At 44.5% G+C, this 22,988-nt stretch overlaps 1 protein-coding gene across 6 annotated transcripts in view; it reads right to left on the reverse strand.

Moving 5' to 3' along the window:
* galcb (galactosylceramidase b) overlaps positions 1-22,988 on the reverse strand; it is a 63,996-nt gene that overhangs the window by 13,913 nt on the left and 27,095 nt on the right. For 3 of the 6 annotated variants that reach the window (XM_053433851.1, XM_053433846.1, XM_053433848.1), the window contains 2 exons: positions 13,848-13,886; positions 8,094-8,224 (listed from right to left, as the gene is read on the reverse strand). In XM_053433851.1, the coding sequence (XP_053289826.1) occupies positions 8,094-8,224; positions 13,848-13,886 (170 nt within the window). Of the gene's footprint in view, positions 1-8,093; positions 8,225-13,576; positions 13,705-13,847; positions 13,887-22,988 lie in introns of all 6 variants that reach the window. The other 3 variants (XM_053433847.1, XM_053433849.1, XM_053433850.1) reach the window with 2 other exon arrangements.

A 22,988-nucleotide genomic window follows, 5' to 3' on the forward strand; every position in this document is an offset into this window, starting at 1 on the left:
TGGTTCGTCTCCGGTTCGACTCCACGGAGAGACAACAAAAGACGAACCTGGATTGATCTGTCCAAAAATCCAAGAGTCTCCCTGCCCTGTCTAGTGCCCCTGAGCAAGGCACCTCACTCCCCCAACATCTGCTCCCCGAGCGCCGTACATGGTCGCTCACTGCTCTGTGTGTCCTGCACCAGATGGGTAAAAAGCAGAGATTAATTTTCCCTACCTGCATGAGTGTGCCTTTGCATGTCTGTGCATGTGTTTGGGACGAATAAATGGATCTTAATCTTAATCTTAAATGCATCGGTTGCTGGGTTGACAAGTTAGTAGAGTGGGAGCCAACAGAGTAAACAATCTCTGCATCAACAGTTTGTACAATGTCGGTCAGGTAGCTGCATATACATTTTTGTAGACGCCCATTGTTACTAAAACTACAAAGCAGCGTGTTATATGCTCTGGCAGAGGGAAATGGATCATCCAATTTCATGTAGGTGTTGGGGATATGTGCTTTACCCTGTGCCCGCAGGTCTCTCTCATCATCTTTAGTTGAGTTTGCTGTATCGTATGGGTCATTCACACAGATGATATGATCAGCACGACGACGGCGGGCAAGGATGATAGATACTAGCTTGTAGACATAGTCTGACCACGTGTATGGTGTGCTATCTGTCTTCTGTCGGTATTCTGTTGATGGTGTAGCCATTCTCCAGACCATTCCTATGTCGATGAGAGCATTGTATGGTTCCTGTAGATTTACAGATTGCAGACACAGCTTCTAGAGGAGTTGGCTCTTCTGTGTCTTCATGTATGTGCTGTTGTAGTTAAATAAGGCCACACATTCCTTGACAACACCATGTTCAAACAACTCAGGGAGGTCCATAAGTTGACTGACCTCAACCAGGTTGATAACTGCATTCAAAGCGCTTCGCTCTATCCCAGCAGCTCTAACTTTGAGGCCCTCTCCAGGTTTCTCCTTGCCTGGCTCCTTTCCAAATGTCAGTTTTTTGCTCAGAGGGACAGGTGCATAGAGGGATTTATTCTTACTGAACACCCGCTCTTGCAAGAAGCATGTCAACTTCTCTTCTCCTGCAGCATGGGCTGTGTTGAAGTCTGCAACAAGCGCATCAGAAGCAGGCGTGGCTGACTGCAGGGTGTGGAGTGTAGGTGAGGCTGGGTTAAAAAATGTTATGTCTTTTTTTAATGACCAAAAGGTAAAATTATTGGGGTACAATGATTTCTTATTGGCATGGAGTGCTTTTCGTTCCTTTCTTAAGTTAGTTATTAAATAAAACTTATTTCTGCTATTCTTTGTTTTTGTCCTTCCATAATAAGTAATGTATAAAGGCGATACATCACCCATCTCCTGGACACCTGGGGACTGATTTGTGTATACAACTTTACATTTTTGCTCTCCCGGATGGTGGCCATCTTGGATTTTGGGGTCAACAGGATGTCTTATGGGCAAAATGATGTCAGAATCACAATCCTCATGCTCAATTTGCCACAAAAAGTGTATTCATACAATATTCTAGGTGCTCTGGTTAAAAAGTTAATTTGTGTATAAAAAATTCTCCTGGAACCGTCACCTTATCGTGGTGGAGAGGTTTGCGTGTCCCTGTGAACCTGAGGGCTGTGTTGTCTTGAGCCTTGTGCTCCTGGTAGGGTCTCTCATGGCAGAGTGGTCTCAGGTGAGGGGCCAGACTAAGAATGGTTCAAAAACCCTCAATGAATATCGACGGAAGAGGAGATGTGACCCGGCCCGGAGGAAGCCCGGGGCCCCCGTCTGGAGCTAGGCCCAGACGGAGGGCTCGATGGCGAGCGCCTGGTGGCCGGGTTTGCCACGGAGCCCGGTCGGGCACAGCCCGAACAAACTACGTGGCACCCCCCCTCTCTTCATCTCATGGGCCCACCACCTGTGGGAAGACCCGTTGGGGTCAGGTGCGCAGCCACATGGGTGGCAGCGAAGGTCAGGGGTCTCGACGGACCAGACCCGGGCGGCAGAAGCTGGCTCTGGGGACGTGGAACGTCACCTCGCTGTGGGGAAAGGAACCGGAGCTTGTGAGGGAGGTGGAGCGCTACCAGTTAGATCTGGTGGGGCTTACCTCCACGCACAGTCTCGGCTCTGGTACCGTACTCCTGGATAAGGGTTGGACTCTATTCTTCTCCGGAGTTGCCAAGGGCGTGAGGCGCCGGGCGGGTGTGGGGATACTCATAAATCCCCGGCTGAGCGCCGCGGTGTTGGAGTTTACCCCGGTAGACGAGAGGGTCGCCTCCCTGCGCCTAAGGGTTGTAGGGGGGAAAACTCTGACTGTTGTTTGTGCGTATGCACCAAACAGCAGCTCAGAGTACTCGGCCTTCTTGGAGACCCTGAATGGAGTCCTGCATGGGGCTCCAGTAGGGGACTCCGTAGTTCTGCTGGGTGACTTCAACGCCCACGTGGGCAACGATGGAGATACCTGGAGAGGCGTGGTGGGGAGGAACGGCCTCCCTGATCTGAACCCGAGCGGTCGTTTGTTATTGGACTTCTGTGCTAGTCATGGATTATCCATAACAAACACCATGTTCGAACATAAGGGTGCTCATAAGTGTACCTGGTACCAGAGTACCCTAGGCCGAAGATCAATGATCGATTTTGTGATCGTGTCATCTGATCTGAGGCCGCATGTTTTGGACACTCGGGTAAAGAGAGGGGCGGAACTGTCAACCGACCACCATCTGGTTGTGAGTTGGATAAGGGAATGGGGGAAATTTCCGGATAGACCTGGTAAGCCCAAACGAGTAGTGCGGGTGAACTGGGAACGTCTGGAGGAGGCCCCCGTCCTAGGTATCTTCAACTCACACCTCCGGCGGAGTTTTTCTGGCATTCCTGTGGAGGTTGGGGACATTGAGCCGGAGTGGGCAGTGTTCAAAGCCTCCATTGCTGAAGCTGCGGCGGCTAGCTGTGGCCTCAGGGTCTTAGGTTCCTCAAGGGGCGGTAACCCTCGGACACCGTGGTGGACACCGGTGGTCAGGGAAGCCGTCCGATTGAAGAAGGAGGCCCGGGATATGATATCCTGGAGGACTCCTGACTCGGTTGTAGGGTACCGACAGGCCCGAAGGGCTGCAGCTGCTGCCGTGTCGGAGGCTAAGCAGCGGGTGTGGGAGAAGTTCGGAGAGGTCATGGAGAAGGACTTTCGGTCGGCACCAAAGTGTTTCTGGAAGACTATCCGGCACCTCAGGAGGGGGAAACGGGGAACCATCCAAGCTGTGTACAGTAAGGATGGGACTCTGTTGACCTCAACTGAGGAGGTCGTCGGACGTTGGAAGGAACACTTTGAGGAACTCCTGAATCCGAATAACACGCCCTCTATGTTGGAGGCAGAGCTCGAGGTTGATGGTGTTTCGTCGTCAATTTCCCTGGTGGAGGTCACTGAGGTAGTCAAACATCTCCGCAGTGGCAAAGCCCCAGGGATTGATGAGATCCAGCCAGAAATGCTAAAGGCTCTGGGTGTTGAGGGGCTGTCATGGTTGACACGCCTATTCAACATCGCGTGGGAGTCGGGTACAGTGCCAAAGGAGTGGCAAACCGGGGTGGTGGTTCCCCTGTTCAAAAAGGGGGACCAGAGAGTGTGTACCAATTATCGGGGTATCACACTTCTCAGCCTCCCTGGTAAAGTCTACTCCAAGGTGCTGGAAAGGAGGGTTCGGCCGATCGTCGAACCTCAGATTGAAGAGGAACAATGCGGTTTTCGCCCCGGACGTGGAACTACGGACCAGCTCTTCACTCTCGCAAGGATCCTGGAGGGGGCCTGGGAGTATGCCCATCCGGTCCACTTGTGTTTTGTGGATCTGGAGAAGGCGTATGACCGGGTCCCCCGGGAGAAACTGTGGGAGGTGCTGCGGGAGTATGGGGTAAGGGGGTCTCTCCTCAGGGCCATCCAATCTCTGTACTCCCAAAGCGAGAGCTGTGTTCGGGTCCTCGGCAGCCAGTCAGTTTCGTTCTCAGTGGGTGCTGGTCTACGCCAGGGCTGCGCCTTGTCACCAATCCTGTTTGTGATATACATGGACAGGATATCGAGGCGTAGTCGTGGTGGGGAGGGGTTGCAGTTCGGTGGTCTGAGGATCTCGTCACTGCTTTTTGCGGATGATGTGGTCCTCATTGGATCATCGGCTTGTGACCTTCAGCACTCACTGGATCGGCTGGCGGCCGAGTGTGAAGCGGCTGGGATGAGGATCAGCACCGCTAAATCTGAGGCCATGACTCTTAGCAGGAAACCGATGGATTGCTTACTCCGGGTAGGAAATGAGTCCTTAGCCCAAGTGAAGGAGTTCAAGTACCTCGGGGTCTTGTTCGCGAGTGAAGGTACTATGGAGCGTGAGATTGGCCGGAGAATCGGAGCAGCGGAGGCGGTATTGCGTTCGCTTTACCGCACCGTTGTAACGAAAAGAGAGCTGAGCCGCAAGGCAAAGCTCTCATTCTACCGGTCGATCTTCGTTCCTATCCTCACCTATGGTCATGAGGGCTGGGTGATGACCGAAAGGACGAGATCGCGGGTACAAGCGGCCGAGATGAGTTTTCTCAGAAGGGTGGCTGGCGTCTCCCTTAGGGATAGGGTGAGAAGCTCAGTCATCCATCCGTGAGGGACTCGGATTAGAGCCGCTGCTCCTTTACTTAGAAAGGAGTCAGCTGAGGTGGTTCGGGCATCTGGTAAGGATGCCCACTGGGCGCCTCCCTTGGGAGGTGTTTCAGGCACGTCCAGTGGGGAGGAGACCTCGGGGAAGACCCAGGACTAGGTGGAGAGATTATATCTCAACACTGGCCTGGGAACGCCTCGGGATCCCCCCGTCAGAGCTGGTCAATGTGGCCCGGGAAAGGGAAGTCTGGGGCCCCCTGCTTGAGCTGCTCCCCCCGCGACCCGACCCCGGATAAGCGGATGACGATGAGATGAGAAAAATTACATTTTCGCTCTACCAGATGGTGGCCATCTCGGATTTTCGGGGTCAAGATGATGCCTAAATGGCTAAATGATGTCAGAATCACAATCCACATGGTCAATTTGCCACAAAAAGTGTATTCATACATTATTCTAGGTGCTCTGTTTAAAAAAATGACTTTTCGAGATAGTGACGGCTGCCATTTTGGATTCGGCCCTCTAGCGAAAATGCCGACATTTTTGCGAAGGACATGGGGGCTAAATTTTGTTTAAATGGTCTATAGATGTTAAATCAGTCATCAAAACATATTAGCCAGAGAATGGTCACGGAATTGAGGTTCCTGACCCTAGTAATCATTACCTCTTTGCCTTTTAAACTAAAAGCTGTCCCATTTTAGACATAAACAGGATGGAGAATATCCCTTGTATGTTCTAACGCACTAATTAATGCCTACCACCAGTTGATGGTAGCGGATGTTAATGACCACCTGCGATTGTTAGGGACATATCTTCAGTTGTGTACCTTAGTGTCATCAGGTGTTTCGGCCTTTTAATTACAAGACACTCTCCTAAGGCAGCTCCACCACAGGTTGATCAGACCTGGGTGCATGTCGCTAGCATCTTGGGGCCCTGTTGGGATCTTTCCTCCTGATCCCGAGCCATTTGCTGCTGGTTCTGCATGTGCGATGTATTGTTTATGGCAGGGGTGTCCAAACTACGGCCCGCGGGCCAACTAAGGCCCGCCATACATTTTTGGCCCGCATCAATGTCTTAAAATATAATATATTAAAAATATATATATTATATATATATATATATATATATTATATATATTATATATATATATATATTTTTTTTTTTAAACTAACAATTTAGTATCACTTAAATATAGCACTTTATTTTGGACGAAATTTTACTTTCTTGATTCTTGTTGTTCTGGGTTTGTACCCTCGGGGGTTGATGCACTTAAGGCCGGCGCATGCTTCTGCGTTTTCAGAGACATCCAAGAAGGGGTACGCTCAAGAGCCCCTTGCGTGCCCCTTCTGTGCTTGCGTGCGTTGCCCAATTTTTTTAACTATACCACAAAGCTACGCAAGCCTCACGCAGCCCGCAAGGCTGTGATTGGTCCGCTTACTACAGCCTTTCAGGAGTCACATTTCCAGTTTCATGCCTCATGATACCGGCAGAAACCACGGAAGATTTAGAAGAACGAATAGGGACCAAATAGAAGAGCGTTTGGCCGAAGAGGTCCGAAAGTATGACCACTTGTATAACCCTTCATTGACGGAATACAAGGACACGCAGATGGCTTGCAATTCGTGGAAGGACATCTCGGCTAACGTCGGTTATCAGGTCGATGAAGGTACAAAGCTGTGGAGAAAGATCAGGGACAAATTTGTCCTCCAGAAAAAGTAATAAAGTAATAAACAGTCGACGACGACTGCCACACACAAAGAAGGCGTCTCTAAGGTCGTCTTCGACAAAAAACATTACTCCACCTAGTGTTCTGGCGGTGAATTGCTTTGCAACAAGCGCAACCCTTGGAGAACCATAAATTAAAACAAGTCCATCAATACAACTGGGTGATAAGTTGCAGCCGCAGTTGCAGAACCATGCGCCGGCCTTTACTGTAAGTCGCTTTGGATAAAGGCGTCAGCTAAATGAAATGTAATATAATGGACTATGGCCCACTGTATTGCACTTCTCAGCCCTGACTTGCCAGCTACCCCTCAGAACGCCGCCAAGCCCCCCCACCCTGAGCGACGCGGTTGAGTCGCGCTGTCATTAGGCCGCTCCAGGGCAGGGGGCGTTGCGACGTGAGTGGCCCAACCTTCAGATTTTTTTCTGTATGTGGCCCTCGGGACAAAAAGTTTGGACACCCCTGGTTTATGGTCTGCTACAGGGCTTGTCTGTGGAATGACAAATATATTTGGATGTTGCATTAAAACCCCTGCAGACAATCTTCACCGGGAAAACTATGCTTTCCAACCATGTTGCTCTGCCTCAAATGCATTTATGGACACTTGGATGACAACACGTGAGCAGTATGGAGACGTGTCATGTTTTTTCTGTTGTTTTACTACGTCTGAAGAATCAGTCACTAGTTACTTCAATTGTATTGGTTTTGACTGCAACAATGTTTACCCCTGAAACTCCGAAAGTGTTTAGTGGACTCAAACATTTTACCAACTCCTCATCGGCATAGTGGTGAGTAGATAAGTGCATTTTCATTTTTGGGTGAACTATCCCTTTAACTAGGTGTGATATCCACTGTCTTTTATCCTTTGACATAAGATGTTGCTATCTATGTTAATACTGTAATATTTTTCTATTTTGTACAAGTGCGTATGTTCAACAGCCTACACACATGCACACCATCAGTAACAGTTATAGCCTAAAGGGAGGCTCTAACCAAATACCACATTGATGACCTGCTCATGTCTGAGTGTACAACACAGAATGCACTGAATTTGAATTTATTACATTAATAAATTGTCTCACATATAAACAGCTATCGCTTTGAAAATCCTGCAACAATGCAACAATTCATCATCAATTACTAGTATGAATCTGTAAACTGTTAAATTACTATTAAATCACTTAGTTGTTGCTACAACATTTTATTAACACTTAAAATTGTATAATTACATTTCAATAATTCATAAAAAAGTCTGGATTGGCACACGGATATTTGATGTCAGTCCAAGTAAATTATCTCAGTATCAGGACCAAACAGTGATAACAGATCAGACTAGTCACAACTCTAGTTAACACCACTAAGGATTTTTTTTTTTTTTTAGTTTTCATGTCATGTTCTGTCTGTCTGTTAGTTGACAGCATTACACAAAAACAATTTAATGAATTACCACTAAACATGGAGGGAGGTTGTTGTAGGGGGTCAGGAAACAATTAATTATATTTTTGTGAGGATCTCGATTAAGGCCATTTTTTTGTCAAATTTTTTTTTTAGACTCTAAGGTTGCGAATATTTTTACATTTTCACAAATTTTCCAGCATTGCTCTGGATAGAAAACCTCAAGCCTAGAACTATTCAAATTTGTACAGTATCATATTATGTTGATCATGCAGGTAAAGCTTTCAGAGAAGCTAATTTAGCAAAGTATTTTCCGACCGAATCATAGAGTTAGAAACAGATTGAAAACAACAAGCTTCATGCTCAGAGGATCCTACCCTATCACGTCTACAGCTTTGCTCAGCTCAGGATCAAGCAGCAGTGACAGGGCAATGGGCTCCCACAGGTTGTCACTCGCTATGATCCTGACCCTCTCCAGGCCATTTTTATCCAGGGTGTATCGCAGCAGCTGGTACAGCCAGTCACAGGAAGAAGGAGAGCACAGGAGACATGAATTCAGAGCTACACAACATGGACTTGGTTTTACTTTACAATATTTGCGGCTATCATGTAAAACATGCAATAGGAGTCAAAAAAAAATCTCACCTGAGGACTGTTCAGTCAAATATTAATTATTTACAATAAACGATGAATAATAATACTGAATGGTAGGGGTGTAACAGTACAAAAAAAAACATTGTTCCATGATTTTTGAGGTCATGGTTGGGTATATTTTCAGTAAAGCAGAAACAAGGAGCATAAAACATAACATTGTTTTGTTTTTCTTTTCTTTTAATTAAACACTGTTTAATTGAACAGACTATTGCTGTGTCTTTCTTGCCTTAAAAAGTCAATTTTTTACAATTAAATAGTAAAATAAATACCGATTAAGGTGCAGCATGTACAAAATCAACTGTACTTAAACTGTATTGTTATTGTATTCAATTTAGCAGCTTTAAGCTTCACTTCAGAACTGTGCTAAAAAAATAAGTAGCACAACCACGAGTAGAAAATAACGAGTACGAACCGACCAGGACAAAGGGAAAGACAGAGGCTTATATACACAGGGAAGGCAGGGGTAATTGGCCACAGGTGCAACACATGAGGAGTTAGACAGACAATCACCAAGACAGGAAGTGAAGACAGAAACAACCCACAAGGAACAGAGAATACAAAATAAAACAGGAAACAGAAACAGAGTGCACACATGAAAACAACTTAAAACACAAAACAGAGATCTAACAGTTTACAAAATACACTTCACAAAATCTAAACTGTCAGATCATTACACTGTTGAACTGTTTAGCTGTGCTGTACTTCGTTTGTTATAGCAAATTTGACTTGAGTCCTGTAAAGTGAACCTGACCATGAAGTTTATGCCGAGGACAATACAGGACAATACAGAAATTCAAACAGGTTATGCCAAGGTTGGCGCATGATGATATACAGTACATCCGGAAAGTAGTCACATCGATTCACTTATTCCATATTTTGTTATGTTACAGCCTTATTCCAATATGGATTAAATTCATTTACCCCATAATGACAGTGAAAAAAGTTTGTTTGAAATTTTTGCAAATTTATGAATAATAAAGAACGGAAATATAACATGTACATAAGTATTCACAGCCTTTGCTCAATACTTTGTTGAAGCACCTTTGGCAGCAATAACTGCCTCAAGTATTTTTGAGTATGATTCTACAAGCTTGGCACCACTATTTTTGGGCAGTTTCTCCCAATATTCTTTGCAGGACCTCTCAAACTCCATCAGGTTGGATAGGGAGCGTTTGGTGCACAGCCATCTCGATCAGGTTCAAGTCTGGGCTCTGGCTAGGCCACTCAACGACATTCACAGATTTGTCCCGAAACCACTCCTTTGTTATATTAGCTGTGTGCTTAGGGTCCTGTTGGAAGATGAACCTTCGCCCCAGTCTGAGGTCCAGAGCGCTATGGAGCAGGTTTTCATCAAGGATGTCTCTGTACATTGCTGCATTCATCTTTCCTTCGATCCTGACTAGTCTCCCAGTTCCTGCCACTGAAAAACATCCCCACAGGGATCCCTTCACTGTAGGGATGGTATTGGCCAGGTGATGAGCGTTTTCTGGTTACCTCCAGACATGACCCTTTGCATTCAGGCCAAAGAGTTCAATCTTTGTTTCATCAGACCAGAGAATTTGTTTTACTCATGGTCGGAGAGTTCTTCAGGTGCCTTTTGGCAAACTCCAGGCAGGCTGTCATGTGCCTTTTACTGAGGAGTGGCTTCCGTCTGGCCACTCTACCATACAGGCCTGATTGGTGGAGTGCTGCAGAGATGGTTGTCCTTCTGGAAGGTTCTCCTCTCTTCCCAATGCAATTAGCTCTGTCAGAGTGACCATCTGGTTCTTGGTCACCTCCCTGACTAAAGCCCTTCTCCCCCGATTGCTCGGTTACGCCGGGTGGCCAGCTCTAGGAAGGGTCCTGTTGGTTCCTAACTTCCTCCATTTACTGATGATGGAGGCTATGTGCTCACTCACTGTACCCTTCCCTAGATCTGTGCCTCGATACATTCCTTTCTCGGAGGTCTACAGACAATTCCTTGGACGTCATGGCTTGGTTTGTGCTTTGACATGTACTGTTAACTGTGGGACCTTATGTCGACAGGTGTGTGCCTTTCCAAATCATGTCCATTCAACTGAATTTACCACAGGTGGACTCCAATCAAGTTGTACAAACATCTCAGGGCTGATCAGTGGATACAGGTCAGTGGATAACCCTAACCCTACAGACCAGACAAACACCCTGTTCCAACTCCACTAGCCATAGTGATTAAGACCAATATGGTACGAAATGATAAAACCTAACAAGAGAGACAGAGACAGTGCTGAATTATGAATAACTATTATTCCATTTAAGAAGGTGGAGCATAAGGAAAACATTAGTTTAATTACAATTGCAAAATTTACTGAAAGGTTGTTTGGTATTTTCTTACAAAAAGCTCCAGAAAGAGAAGAATTATGGGGGGCTCACTTTCTAACAAGTACCTGACAAATAGATTGTCTGGATGAGACCAGAACCTCAGTGGCAAGTAGCAGACTTGCGAATGCTGTTTGAAACCCCAAAAGTGTTTTGTTGGCTCAAACACTTAACCCATCCCTCTATCGGCATAGTGGCGAGTAGATAATGAGTATTTTTTGGTGAACTATCCCTTTAAGTGATGAGGGAGGGTCTTCAAACCCTTGTTTGTCTTTTTTCTGGAAAGACCACGAGCCCTGCAAATCCGGTCCTTCTTTAAAGTTGTCCATAAGAATTTGAGTCCTGTACGCAGACAAATAAATTCCGCACCAGCACTGGCTGCATTTGTACAGTACACATGTTTACCAAAGCGAAAGGCCCGTCCTGAAAATCATCGGTTCAGATACATGTTACGTTACATTACATGTCATCTGGAGGATGCTTTTATTATAAGCGACTTATAATTAGTGCATTCAACATCTATGAGGGGCCGTTTAGGGGTTATGTATCTTTCCCAAGGACACTTCGGCATGCAGATGGGGAAGACTGAGGATCGAACGGCCAACCTTCTGGTTGAAGGAAGACCATTTACACAGCCACCCCATGTACCGTTACACCCCTACTGACTGGAAATGACACAGCGGAATAGAGGTTGTGGGCTGGAAAACCTCTATAATCTTCATCCAATCATCCCACTGCTAATGGGTGATGGCAAAGCTGCTTTTAGACTGGCCTCTAACCTGAAAACTGACTGGCTTGGTAGTACCTGCCAGGGGTATAACCCCCGCCAGTATAGTGTTCAGGGTCCCTGAGGCTGTCTTTTGGGTCCATACATTCACTTTCCCCTTTCCACTCCATCATTTGGTAAAAAACCCGAACTTTGCAGCTGTTGACGTTGGAGGGAGAATTTGAGTTCCACTGGAGATGAGTTCTGAGTTACTTTATCACAGAATCGCCTGTATCTCAGCATATCCAGTATTTCATCTTTTTTCGCACCCATACAGTGATACTAGAGCTTTTTCACCTGCTGCAGTGATGATGCCTTTTCCCACATTTTCCTGTGACTGGCTAGACACCTTAGCTTGTTCGAGAAAGCTAGTGTCATTCTTTATTCTTTCGTGGTGGGGAGGCTTGTGTGCCTCAGTGACCCGGAAGACTATACCGGCGGGGGTTATACCCCCGGCAGGTACTACCAAGCCAGGCAGTTTTCAGGTTAGAGGCCAGTCTAAAAGCAGCTTTGCCATCATCCATTGGCAGTAGGATGATTGGATGAAGATTGGGCAGATGTATTTGTCAAACATATGAATGGTGTTTCTGCCGTTGCAAATTAGGACATATTCAATAAGTGTGGAGCTCATGTGCATATTCAAATTCATTTCACAAGAAAAAGTAACAAAAAAGTTACTTTTCATGTTAACTTTTACCATGTAAAGTTTTATTGTGGTAGGAGTAAAGGAAAAAATTAAGCTTATTTGGGTGTATTTGGAGCATATTTGATTAATGTGTAGCTCATTTGCATATTAAAATTCATTTTCAAAGAAAGTTATAATACAATTTTTTTTTACTTTTCATGGGTACTTTCATCGTGTAAAGTTTCATTTTGATAAGAGTAAAGGAAAAAAATAGCCCCATTTGGGTGTATTGTTGCCTGGCCTTATTGGCACACATCTCAGATTGATGAGAATTAAACATATTTCCTCAACTAGGATTTCTGAGAACTTTTAGTATGATGTTCTGGACACTTTATAGAAATGAGCTATAATGAAAACAATTATTTTACAATTAATTCGATTTTTTGGCTCCAAAATGAGTTACTTTGCCTGGACTAGTAACCTTATATGCAGCAAAGTTTGTTAAAGACTTTTTTTAATGAAGTTTCAATCTTTATTGTCTATATTTTCAGTCATTACATGCCTCGAACAACCTCAAGCTAAATTTAAAAGCTGTTTGCTAAATAAGAGCAATTGAGAATTTGTGTCATTCATAATCCGATTAATCGTTACAATAATCGATGACTAATCGACTATCAGAATAGTCGTTAGGTACAGCCCTAATCCAAAGTTTTGTTTGTTTTCTTTGGAATATTAGCAGCAAATCTGTAGAATGGTCATATATAATAGTAATACAAATAGTTGACAACATATTTCACACATACTCACTTAATATTGGAAGAGTCGAGTCATCATCTACATCATATTACTTTTTCAGGAAAATAAATATTTGAGCATGGCGAAATAACTTAAGTTATTATTAGCAGCGACGTAAATCTACTACCGCCTTGCTGCAACATTAGTAGTGGAGATACGAAAATGGATATTGTAGATTGAGGAATAAAACATTTTAGGAAAAACAATTAATTTGATTAATTTTGTTCTGCTCAGCCCCATTGATTTTTGTATGTGGAATTGTTACTGTGATCAGTTTACAGTAATCCCATGTTAAGATGAAGGTGATAGCAGCAATATAGCATAGTTTGCAACTTCAGAATCAGTGGTCAATGCTTCATAGGGAAAATAATAAATCCTCATGCTTCTATCTTCCTGGATAGTAGCATTAACATAAACAGCTCCAGTCAATGACTGAACTTATGTCTTTCAGTCCAACAGGAATAACAGCCACAAACATCCAGCTCATAGTTAAAGAGGAAGGAGTCGACAGACACAGTCCACTATGATCCAAATGTCCCTCAGTGATCTCACAGCACATGGAGACAATCCACTCATGACTATACATTGTAATTGCAGCACTATTGGGTCTAATGAGCATTTTTTTTTTTTAAGCGTATAATTTCATGCCACCCTGCACAGGACTTCAAGTCGACTGTACTTACCCAATCACCTCAATAGAATCATTGAGGGGTGGATCAGCAATCATAGATTTAGCGATGGTCCAATCACCGTCTGCTGCAATGATGCCAAGGCCAGTTAGACCAACTTTATCCAGAGTGTTCCGGAGCACCTTGACAACAAAGACATGCTCTCAGAGGAACCCTGCTAGCTGTTGGTGGCTGTTTTTCTCCATCATCACTGAAACTAGGTTTACACATAATGCACATTTTTCAGTCAAATCAGTGGAAGGACATTGAAAGAGTTTAGTATTACCTTGATGTACTTGCTGTTGTAGATTCGCTCATTCCAAATCTAAATAGAGGAAGGTTAAAGTTTAGTTACATTGCAAACCTGTCCAAGTTCTGTTGCAACTGGCTGTTGAAACCCAATATTTACTCAACATAAATATTATGTATTGTTACATAATAATTGTTTGTAACTTTTTTATGGAAAAGTGTTGAAATGAAACTCAACTCAAAGGCCCGATATTGTGTAAAATAATTTTTCTGTGCTGTTACTATCCAATATTACCACACGCATACCACACCCATTCTGCCCTGCCTTTCATAGGCATCAATCAATCAATCAAATTTTATTTGTATAGCCCATATTCAAAAATCACAATTCGTTTCATAGGGCTTTATCATGGTGTGACATCCTCTGTCCTTAACCCTCAGCAAGAGTAAGGAAAAACTACTAAAAACCCTTTTAACAGGGTAAAAATAAGTAGAAACCTCAGAGAGAGCCACATGTGAGGGATCCCTCTCCAAGGACAGACAGAAATGCAATAGATTTGTGGTGTAGGAAAACATCATCAAGATTACAGTTTTTAGCAGCATTGATGAGGGTAAACATTTGAAGGATTACTTCAATACCAGTGTTTCCCCCAGTAAATGTCTCAGTCAAGGTGGTTAGCAGGTGGCGGTGCTGTTGGCGCGGCGCGTAGCGGCGCGGCGAAAATTTTTGGGGGTATTTTGCTCAAAGATGCCAGTACGCATGAATGAAATAAACAACTGTTTATTTCAATATAAATAAACAACAGTAGGTACAAATGTTGTGGAAAACATGCAGACACTACAAAATAAAATTAAAGAACAGTGCAAATTAAATACAAATAATGGACAATACACTTAACTTTTGTATGCACATAAAAGGGCAAATTCAACTATTTACAGCCAGGGAGTCAGATTGGTGAGTCAGAAACTTTTTGGGGGTTTATTTAATAATAAAGTTGGATGAATTGATACCGAGTGCAATCCATTCTGCATTTTATATTCAATTGAGCAGTTGTGTTTTCATTGTTACTGACGGACAAACCTAAGCTCTGCAATGTGGATAAATGGTTACATTCTGATGCTGGACAGGTCCATGGGGCATATGCTACTGGTACTATATCTATTAAGATAAAGTTTATGGAGTGGAGTTGCCATCAGTTATGCTGTAGTCCTACATAATGATGAATGCTGTCTTTTATTTTTAAGTTGAATAGAAGTAGTACCGGTAGTTTGAATCGGCGAAGGTTTGACTTGTTGCCTTACGTTTATTCTGCCCTCGGTGTGAGGGACGGGTCCGTTAAGTCGATGGATGCGATGTTTAATCATTTAGACCAAACTACAGTAGGCTACGGGCAAACCTGAAGTCACCGTCGTGACATTTCATATACGTCCCGTCTGTGTGTGTGAGTGAGTGAGTGAGTGAGAGAGAAAGAAAGAAAGAAAGGGAGGAACTTATTTGAAATCGGCCGTGCGTGCCTGTTTGATGTTTATTGTTTTTGATTTAACAATATATAGGTTTAGAGAAATCTGGCTTTCAGAACTCAGTGCCTACCCACTCACTGACCTCACCGCACGTCACTGGCGGTAGATTGACAGGTGACTATGATAGACTATGCAACAATATATTCAACCACCAGATGTCGCCGTCTCAATTACACTCAAAAAACTTTATTGGCACGACTAATGTTGTAAACAGTATTACCTGAGTATTATCAATGCCATTTTTTTTTTTTTTTTTCAATACATTGGTAGTCAAGGCGGGGCCCTAGTCTTGTTAAGGCGGCCGCCTTAACAAGATAGTGCTGGGGGAAACCCTGAATACTATATGTCAAGCAGTCCTGCTGCAATCATAGTCTATTGTCAGCAGCCAGCAAGATCATGATCCGCCATCTAGATCGGATCCACTATAGTCCACAGTCATTTTCCACTGCCGCTTATTAGGATCCATCATCAGCCGCCGATATCGGTCGTGGTCCACCACTATTATATGATGCCAACGCGACACAGGATCCGCCATTACCACTACGATCAGCCCTCACGATGTAGAATCCGCAATACTGGATCAACCATTGCGACCTCTGATGCGCGATCCACAATCGTAATACGTGGTGCGGCCACAGCGGGCCCGGATCTGCGGGGGATAAAGCAAAGGGACTCGGAGAAGGGGTCAAGTCAGTAACATGTACTGATGAGATATGACTTTCTTCGATGTGATGGGGATGAAGAAGAGGAAGAAGAAGCTGGAAAGAGAAGCTCCGTGTGTCATGTGTCATAAATTCCCTTTCGGCTTAGAGTCATCAGGGGTTTTTGCCCTGTAATCAATGATACAGGCCGAACTTGGGGGTACACTGAGGCTCAAGGTAAATCTGACTGGCTACTGGCTTGTATGGTAGTACGATGAAAACCATGTGGCCCACTCAGTAGATCAGCCATCAATACCACTATGCCTTTTTAAACTAAACGCTTCCTATTTTAGAACATAGGAAAAAGTAAAGTTTTCCCGCACTAATTAGCTCTAACTATAAGCTTTATCAAAGAGGAAGGTTTTGAGCCTACTCTTAAAAGAACAGATGGTGTCGGCCTCCCGAACTGAAAGTGGTAGATTATTCCACAGGAGAGGGGCTTGATGGTTGAAATATCTGGCTCCTACTCTACTTTTAGAGACTTTAGGGACAACAAGTAAGCCTGAATTCTGGGAGCGGAGTGCTCTAGTGGGTTGATAGGGTACTAACAGTTCTTAAGGTAAAATGGCGCCATATTATTCAGGGCCTTGAAGGTGAGGAGGAGAATTTTTAATTCTATTCTAGATTTAACCGGAATCCAGTGTAGCTATGCTAATACTGGAGAAATGTGCTCTCTTTTCTTCATTCTCGTCAGGACACTTGCTGCGGCATTTTGGACAAGCTGTAGAGTCTTTAACGACTTACTGCTGGAGCCTGATAATAATGAATTACAATAATCCAGTCTCGATGTAACAAAGGCGTGGACTAGTTTTTCTGCATCTTTTTGCAAAAGGACATGTCTAATTTTTGAGATATTACGCAAGTGGAAAAAGGCTATCCTAGAAATTTGTTTTAGATGTGAATTAAAGGACAAATCAGGATCAAAGATCACTCCAAAGTTCCTGACTGTTTGATTCGAAGCAAGGGAAATGTCTTCCAACGCAGCTATATCTTGAGATAATGTATCTCTAAGATGTTTAGGGCCAAGTATTATAACCTGTTTTATCAAGAGAAAATTGCGAGTCATCCAGGTTTTTATGTCCTTGAGACATGCTCGAAGTTTAGTAATTGATTACTTTGTTCGGGTTTTAATGACAAGAATAACTGGGCGTCATCCGCATAGCAGTGGAAATTTACCGAGTGTCTCCTGATTATGTTTCCTAGTGGAAGCATATATAATGAGAATAAAATTGGGCCAAGCACAGAGCCCTGTGGAACACCATGGTTAACTTTGGTGCGCTCAGATGACTCATCATTAATTTGCACGAATTGGGAGCGATCAGAAAAAAAAGATTTAAACCAGTTAAGGGCGATTCCATTAATATTAATTAACTGTTTAAATCTTTGTAATAAAATGTGATGGTCAATTGTGTCGAATGCTGCACTGAGATCTATCAGAATGAGGACAGACACAAGTCCCTGATCTGAAGCTATTAGAAGGTCATTAATGACTTTTGCTAAGGCCGTCTCTGTGCTGTGACTAGCTCTGAACCCAGACTGAAAGTCTTCATATATATTATTTTCCTGGAGAAACTCACACAGCTGATGGACTACAACTTTTTCTAAGATTTTAGACATGAAGGGGAGATTAGATATTGGTCTGTAATTGGTTAAAACCTCTGGGTCTAGGGTGGGTTTTTTGAGAAGGGATTTGATTACAGCTATCTTAAAAGACTATGGTACATAACCTGATGATAATGACAGATTGATTGTATTAAGTAACGAACTAAGCATATGTTCTTACTTTGCTGTTGCAAATAAAGGGACGTTCAGAGATAGAAGTCGTCTGAGCCATGTTTTAGCAGGCCCACCTGGAGCTGAGCTGGAATCAGAATCGGCTAATCAGAATAAGTTTAGAAAATACAGTCCTTCTGTATTTTCATCTAATCCTCACCAATATTTTGGTCCTTCTAGCTGGAGTCTTTACTCCAGGATAAAGATACAACAATACAGCAGAGAAGCCCGTCCAAAGACATCCACCACTTCATATGGATGACTACGAAGTGGACTATCCAAGCCGTAGTACACAGGCAAACACATACCATGAGCACAGTACGAACATAGGTGAGAAGGGGATGAGCTTCTATCAATGGGGGGAGATGCCCCGAGGAAACTTTCACTACTCATCATCCCCCCAATACCCACCCTGGGCTGGAAGGGGCTGGGGATGATAAGGGAGGGGAACACACTGCCAACACTAGCCATCCATAGGGTCTTTGAGCAGCTTCAGTTACTCAGAGACAACATGAGGACGCTTGTCGAGAACATACGCAGCCTCAAAGAACGAGTGACAGGTGTAGTTAGTTGCTCCCCTGAAAAGGCACAGCCATGTCCAAATGAGTGGCCCACCTTTTATCCCCCACCAGTCCACTTCATGCCAGCAAAGGCCAATATCATTGAAAAGGAGTGGCTTGAACCGACACCACCTAGGCCAGAGTCTGAATAACACCCAGTAAGAGATGATGCGGTCAACCTCCTGGGCAATGTGATGCATGAGATCCAGGGAATCTAGGTTAATACCACATCAGGTTCTGCAAACCAGAGCAGATCAGCAACCAAGAGCACTCTGCCTCCTTTTAGGGAACGTTCATTCCATGTGGGCCTGCCTCATAAAGAGCCAGGACATGAAAGCCTCCTTATCATCCTCCACAGTCCAGCTCTACACCACATCAGTGTTATTCAGGTCCCCAGACCCTTCCATCTACAGCGTATCCCCCCCTCCTTCACCAACAGCCTTCAGCCGAGAACAACCCTCCTGGGCTGGGAATCTGTCTTACAGGCAGTCACATAATGAGCCCCAACTAGAAGAGTCTACGTATAGGGAACCCAAGCCCACAATACCAGACTTTAGCAAGCGATACCCAAGTCAGTTTGCACAGTTGAAGTTGCACTAGAGAACCCCCTGCCCGCCGATGGAACAGAGCCGTGTAGCAGACTCATACCTCCACTCCCCTACTCCATTGTCAGATACGGGCAGCCACTGAGGAGAAAAGCATGTCATGGATGCACGCTGTCAGCCATGGTGACATGGCTGCAATTGAGAGGTTTTCCCTACATACAGATCCAGTCACTGGTGGGAATACTAAAGACCCTAGGTCCACAAGGCCAGAGTGAGCTGGCATGTTGATCTCATGTAGCACGTCTGCTCAGTAAGCTTCCCCCAGACAGGTCAGACTTTTGTCACTGTATGTTCTGCAGCCCAGTCAACACGTACATGCTTCAAAACAAAGGGAATAGCAGCAGACCTCCCCATAAGAACTATCAGACAGGATGTCCAAACCCTGCGTTGAGTCCCTGTGGCATTCCATGTGTTGACCGGCTCAAAACCCAACAGGAGTTTTCTCATCACCCTTGCTTGCCCTGGGCCAGATGCTGGGAGAGATTGCAGCCATGCAGATTGAACAGGCTGAGTACAATTGCCCGTTCCTTGGGGTGTTCCAGACCCAGACGAGAGGAAGTCTGGCATGCTGGAGCAAATCCTCTCCTGGTTAATGGTCAGCACGGGTGAGAAATCATCGAGGGGGCTGAAGGGGGTGACCATTAGGTCAATGTGGATTCTGGCTGCACCCAGTCAATGATTCACCAGAACCTGGTTCTACCCGGGGCTTTGGTGGAGGCACACTGGTACCCAAATTACACCCAATGGAAAGTTATCCCACTTAAGCAGTCTCTATGAAACTCTATGCTTTGCCTTTGATCTATTGATGAAAACTGATGGTCACATGGTGACCAGAATTGGTTACTTACTTTTATATTACTTCTTAAAATACATCTTTAAAAATAAGAAGCTTTGTCTATGTCCATGTCTTGTATTATGTGTGACGTTACTATAATTTTTTACTCGTAAAGCACTTTGTTACTTGTATATTCTTATTACTATTATTATTTTAAGATAAAAAAAAGTTGCATACTTTCTAGTGCAGCCACTTTAAAAGGGCAGTTTCATTCTACATAACATGGCACTTGACCAGGAGGGACTACTAAGTGCTACTCGCATTGAGTAATAGCAGTTGGCACTAGGGATGGGCGTTCGATTAAATTGTCTTCGTCGATCGTCGGGAGAGTTAATGACGAATTTTCGATTAATCATTAATATTTTCAAGTTCAAAAATTCACTATTTATAAGCTACATTAAAATGCAGTGGGAAAAAAAAGCGTGTTTCCTCATTGAGATCTTTATTACAAGATGAACAAAATATGCGCTGTCGTAATCTTAAGCAGCGGAGCCGACAGCTAGAAGCCGGTGCTACTAAACACAACTGACCGTCGTTTTTTTTTCCTCCAAAATAAAATAGTAATAATATAAAAAAACATAATGTTAAACAACAAATATATAATACTTAGGTCTGACAGGTATTGCCAAATGTAACTCAAAACTATCAAACAAGGTACCGAGTCGAGAAAGCTTCATAAAAATAACCAGTAACTCACATACAACTTCAGCACCAGCCTACGGATTTGTGTTGAGAAAGATGAGCATGTTAAACTGCTCTGGGGTCAGAGGCGAACGCAGCCTGGTGACCGTCAGTCCAGCCGCCGAAAAACCCGCTCTGAGGGGACTGACGTCGCCGTGATACACAGGTATCTCCGTGCTAACTTGGCTAGCCTGGCCGCGGCTCCGGTGTTTGCGCTCCCCTCGTCCGTGTCAGACAACGCAGGCTCCTTGTCTCCCCCAGCCTCTGGGATAGCTTCGCAGTGTTGGCAGTGAACCAAGTCATTTTTTAACTCAAAATGGTCCCATGCAACACTTCGCCGTGACCTCTTCATGTTTACTTTGGAGCCAGTCGCAGGTAACTGAGTAGGACTGTGGCGTTTTTTTCAAACACTGCCCCCCGTGGTCAAATGTGTAATTAGCGAATTCCTCGATGAAAAAATTATTTCATCGAGGAAATTCTTAATGATCAATTAATCGATCGTCGATTAATTATGCCCATCCCTAGTTGGCACACAGTGAAGTAGAAGGTTTTTATTTCCGCCTGAATATTTTTTAATAAACAGATGCCTGCAGATGACTAGCTGGGACTTATGAGCTGGAAAACACAATGGGACCCTAGCATGAAGCCTTGACTAGCCCAACTTCAAATTTGATAACAATACCACAGAAAATGATTATTTGACAGATTATTTCCTAAGTGCATGTCTAGGCATTTTTTCACAAAGGCCATTTGGAGACTCCAAAGGACCCTTTGTAACTATTGTAACCAACCAGGCTAAAAAGGCAAATTTTACACTCAAAATCATACTGTTATAGCCTGGATGCCAGACGAACTTAGCCCCGCCCACAACATTTGAGGTCGGGAAGTTCGGTCTAGAGTCGCTCCGTTGGGGAGAAACTATGCCCGAACAGAAGCTGTTCGGACCAATCAAATTGTCAGGGCGGGCTTTATACGATGATTGACAGATGAACAACAGTAACGTAATCAACCACGTCATCAAAGTGCGCTTGGGTTGAATTTGTTTTCAACAAACATGCCTGCCGCTGGAGAGCTGAGATGTGTAGATGCTGCCATTGAGTCTGTTTTAGAATACATCGACAGCGCATTCATTTTGAAAGAGGAACAGAGAAACGCGATCAAGGCATTTGTAGATCAAAAAAATGTTTTTGCCGTCCTTCCTACGGGATTTGGAAAAAGTTAAATTTATCAGATGGGGTTTTGAACACGTCTCTTGTTTGTCCCTGACCGGCTTCTTCACGTGAACGAGCTCTGATCTCAATGTGTGTCTCTGAGCAAGTGACAGTTCGGGCGGCGGAGCCCCGGGATCTGTGTGTGTGTGCTGCCGTTCGCGAAAAATATGCGCGACAGGCACAACACTGTTCAGGGAGCCACTGCAGAGGAGCTGAAGAGCCGCCCACAGCTTCACAGCCTCGGGTTGCCGACCCCTTGCTATGGCGAAAGAGCGATTTGTTTACTGCTCCGCCGTTAAAGAGATGCGGAAGTTAAAACATTGGTTCGCCTTTAATATTAGTTTATGCCTCGTGGGGCCCGCCACACAGTTTGAGAATCACTGCTCTACCCAGTGGATCCCCCGTCCCCCCCCTTGTCCGTTCCCTTTGGGAGACCCAGAGATGAACTGTCCTCCAAGCCCCCTTCCCTCTTCTCACACAGCATCAAGCTGGGGCATCTGCAGTTGCAGGGGGCGCGAATTTGCCAATTCCCCACACAGTGATATGATAGATAATAGAATGCTGCATCGCGAGCAAGATCCTGGCCAGATGCTCGTATACTACATTGCTCTGATTGGTTGTAGGTCTATCCAATTGAGCGAAAAGGCTTTTTTTTTTTCTGCTTCGGTTGAAACACGCCCCATAATCACAGCCCAAAAGAGTGGTATCAGACTCATATTCTGACTAGAATTATGAGTATGACAACGTCAGGCTAATACTTTTATATAAAAGGAGACAAAACCGGTCATATGGTTTAAAATGTATACAAATAAACATCTTTCATATATGTAGCTAAAACTGCTGCTGCCCCCCCCCCCCCCATCATATCTAGGGCAGACATGTGGAAATCTCTTAACCGGATCAACAAACGCAAGGCACCTGGACCTGATGGCATCCCTGGCCGAGCTCTCAAGGTGTGTGCAGATCAGCTGGCAGATGTGTTCACAGACATCTTCAACCTGTCACTGCTCCAGTCTATAGTCCCTGCATGTCTCAAGAAGACCATCATTGTCCCTGTTCCCAAGAAAACTAAAACCCTCTGCCTGAATGAATACCGCCCAGTAGCACTCACTTCCATCATCATGAAGTGCTTTGAGCGGCTGGTCCAACCATTCATCACCTCCTCCCTCCCTGACTCTATGGACCCTCTTCAGTTTGCCTACAGGTCAAATAGGCCATCTCCCTCACCCTCCACACTGCCCTCTCCCACCTGGACCAGAGGGACACATATGTGAGAATGCTGTTCATTGAC

The sequence above is a fragment of the Pleuronectes platessa genome, chromosome 11 (genome assembly GCF_947347685.1).
Source record: "Pleuronectes platessa chromosome 11, fPlePla1.1, whole genome shotgun sequence".
Taxonomy (NCBI): Eukaryota; Metazoa; Chordata; class Actinopteri; order Pleuronectiformes; family Pleuronectidae; genus Pleuronectes; species Pleuronectes platessa.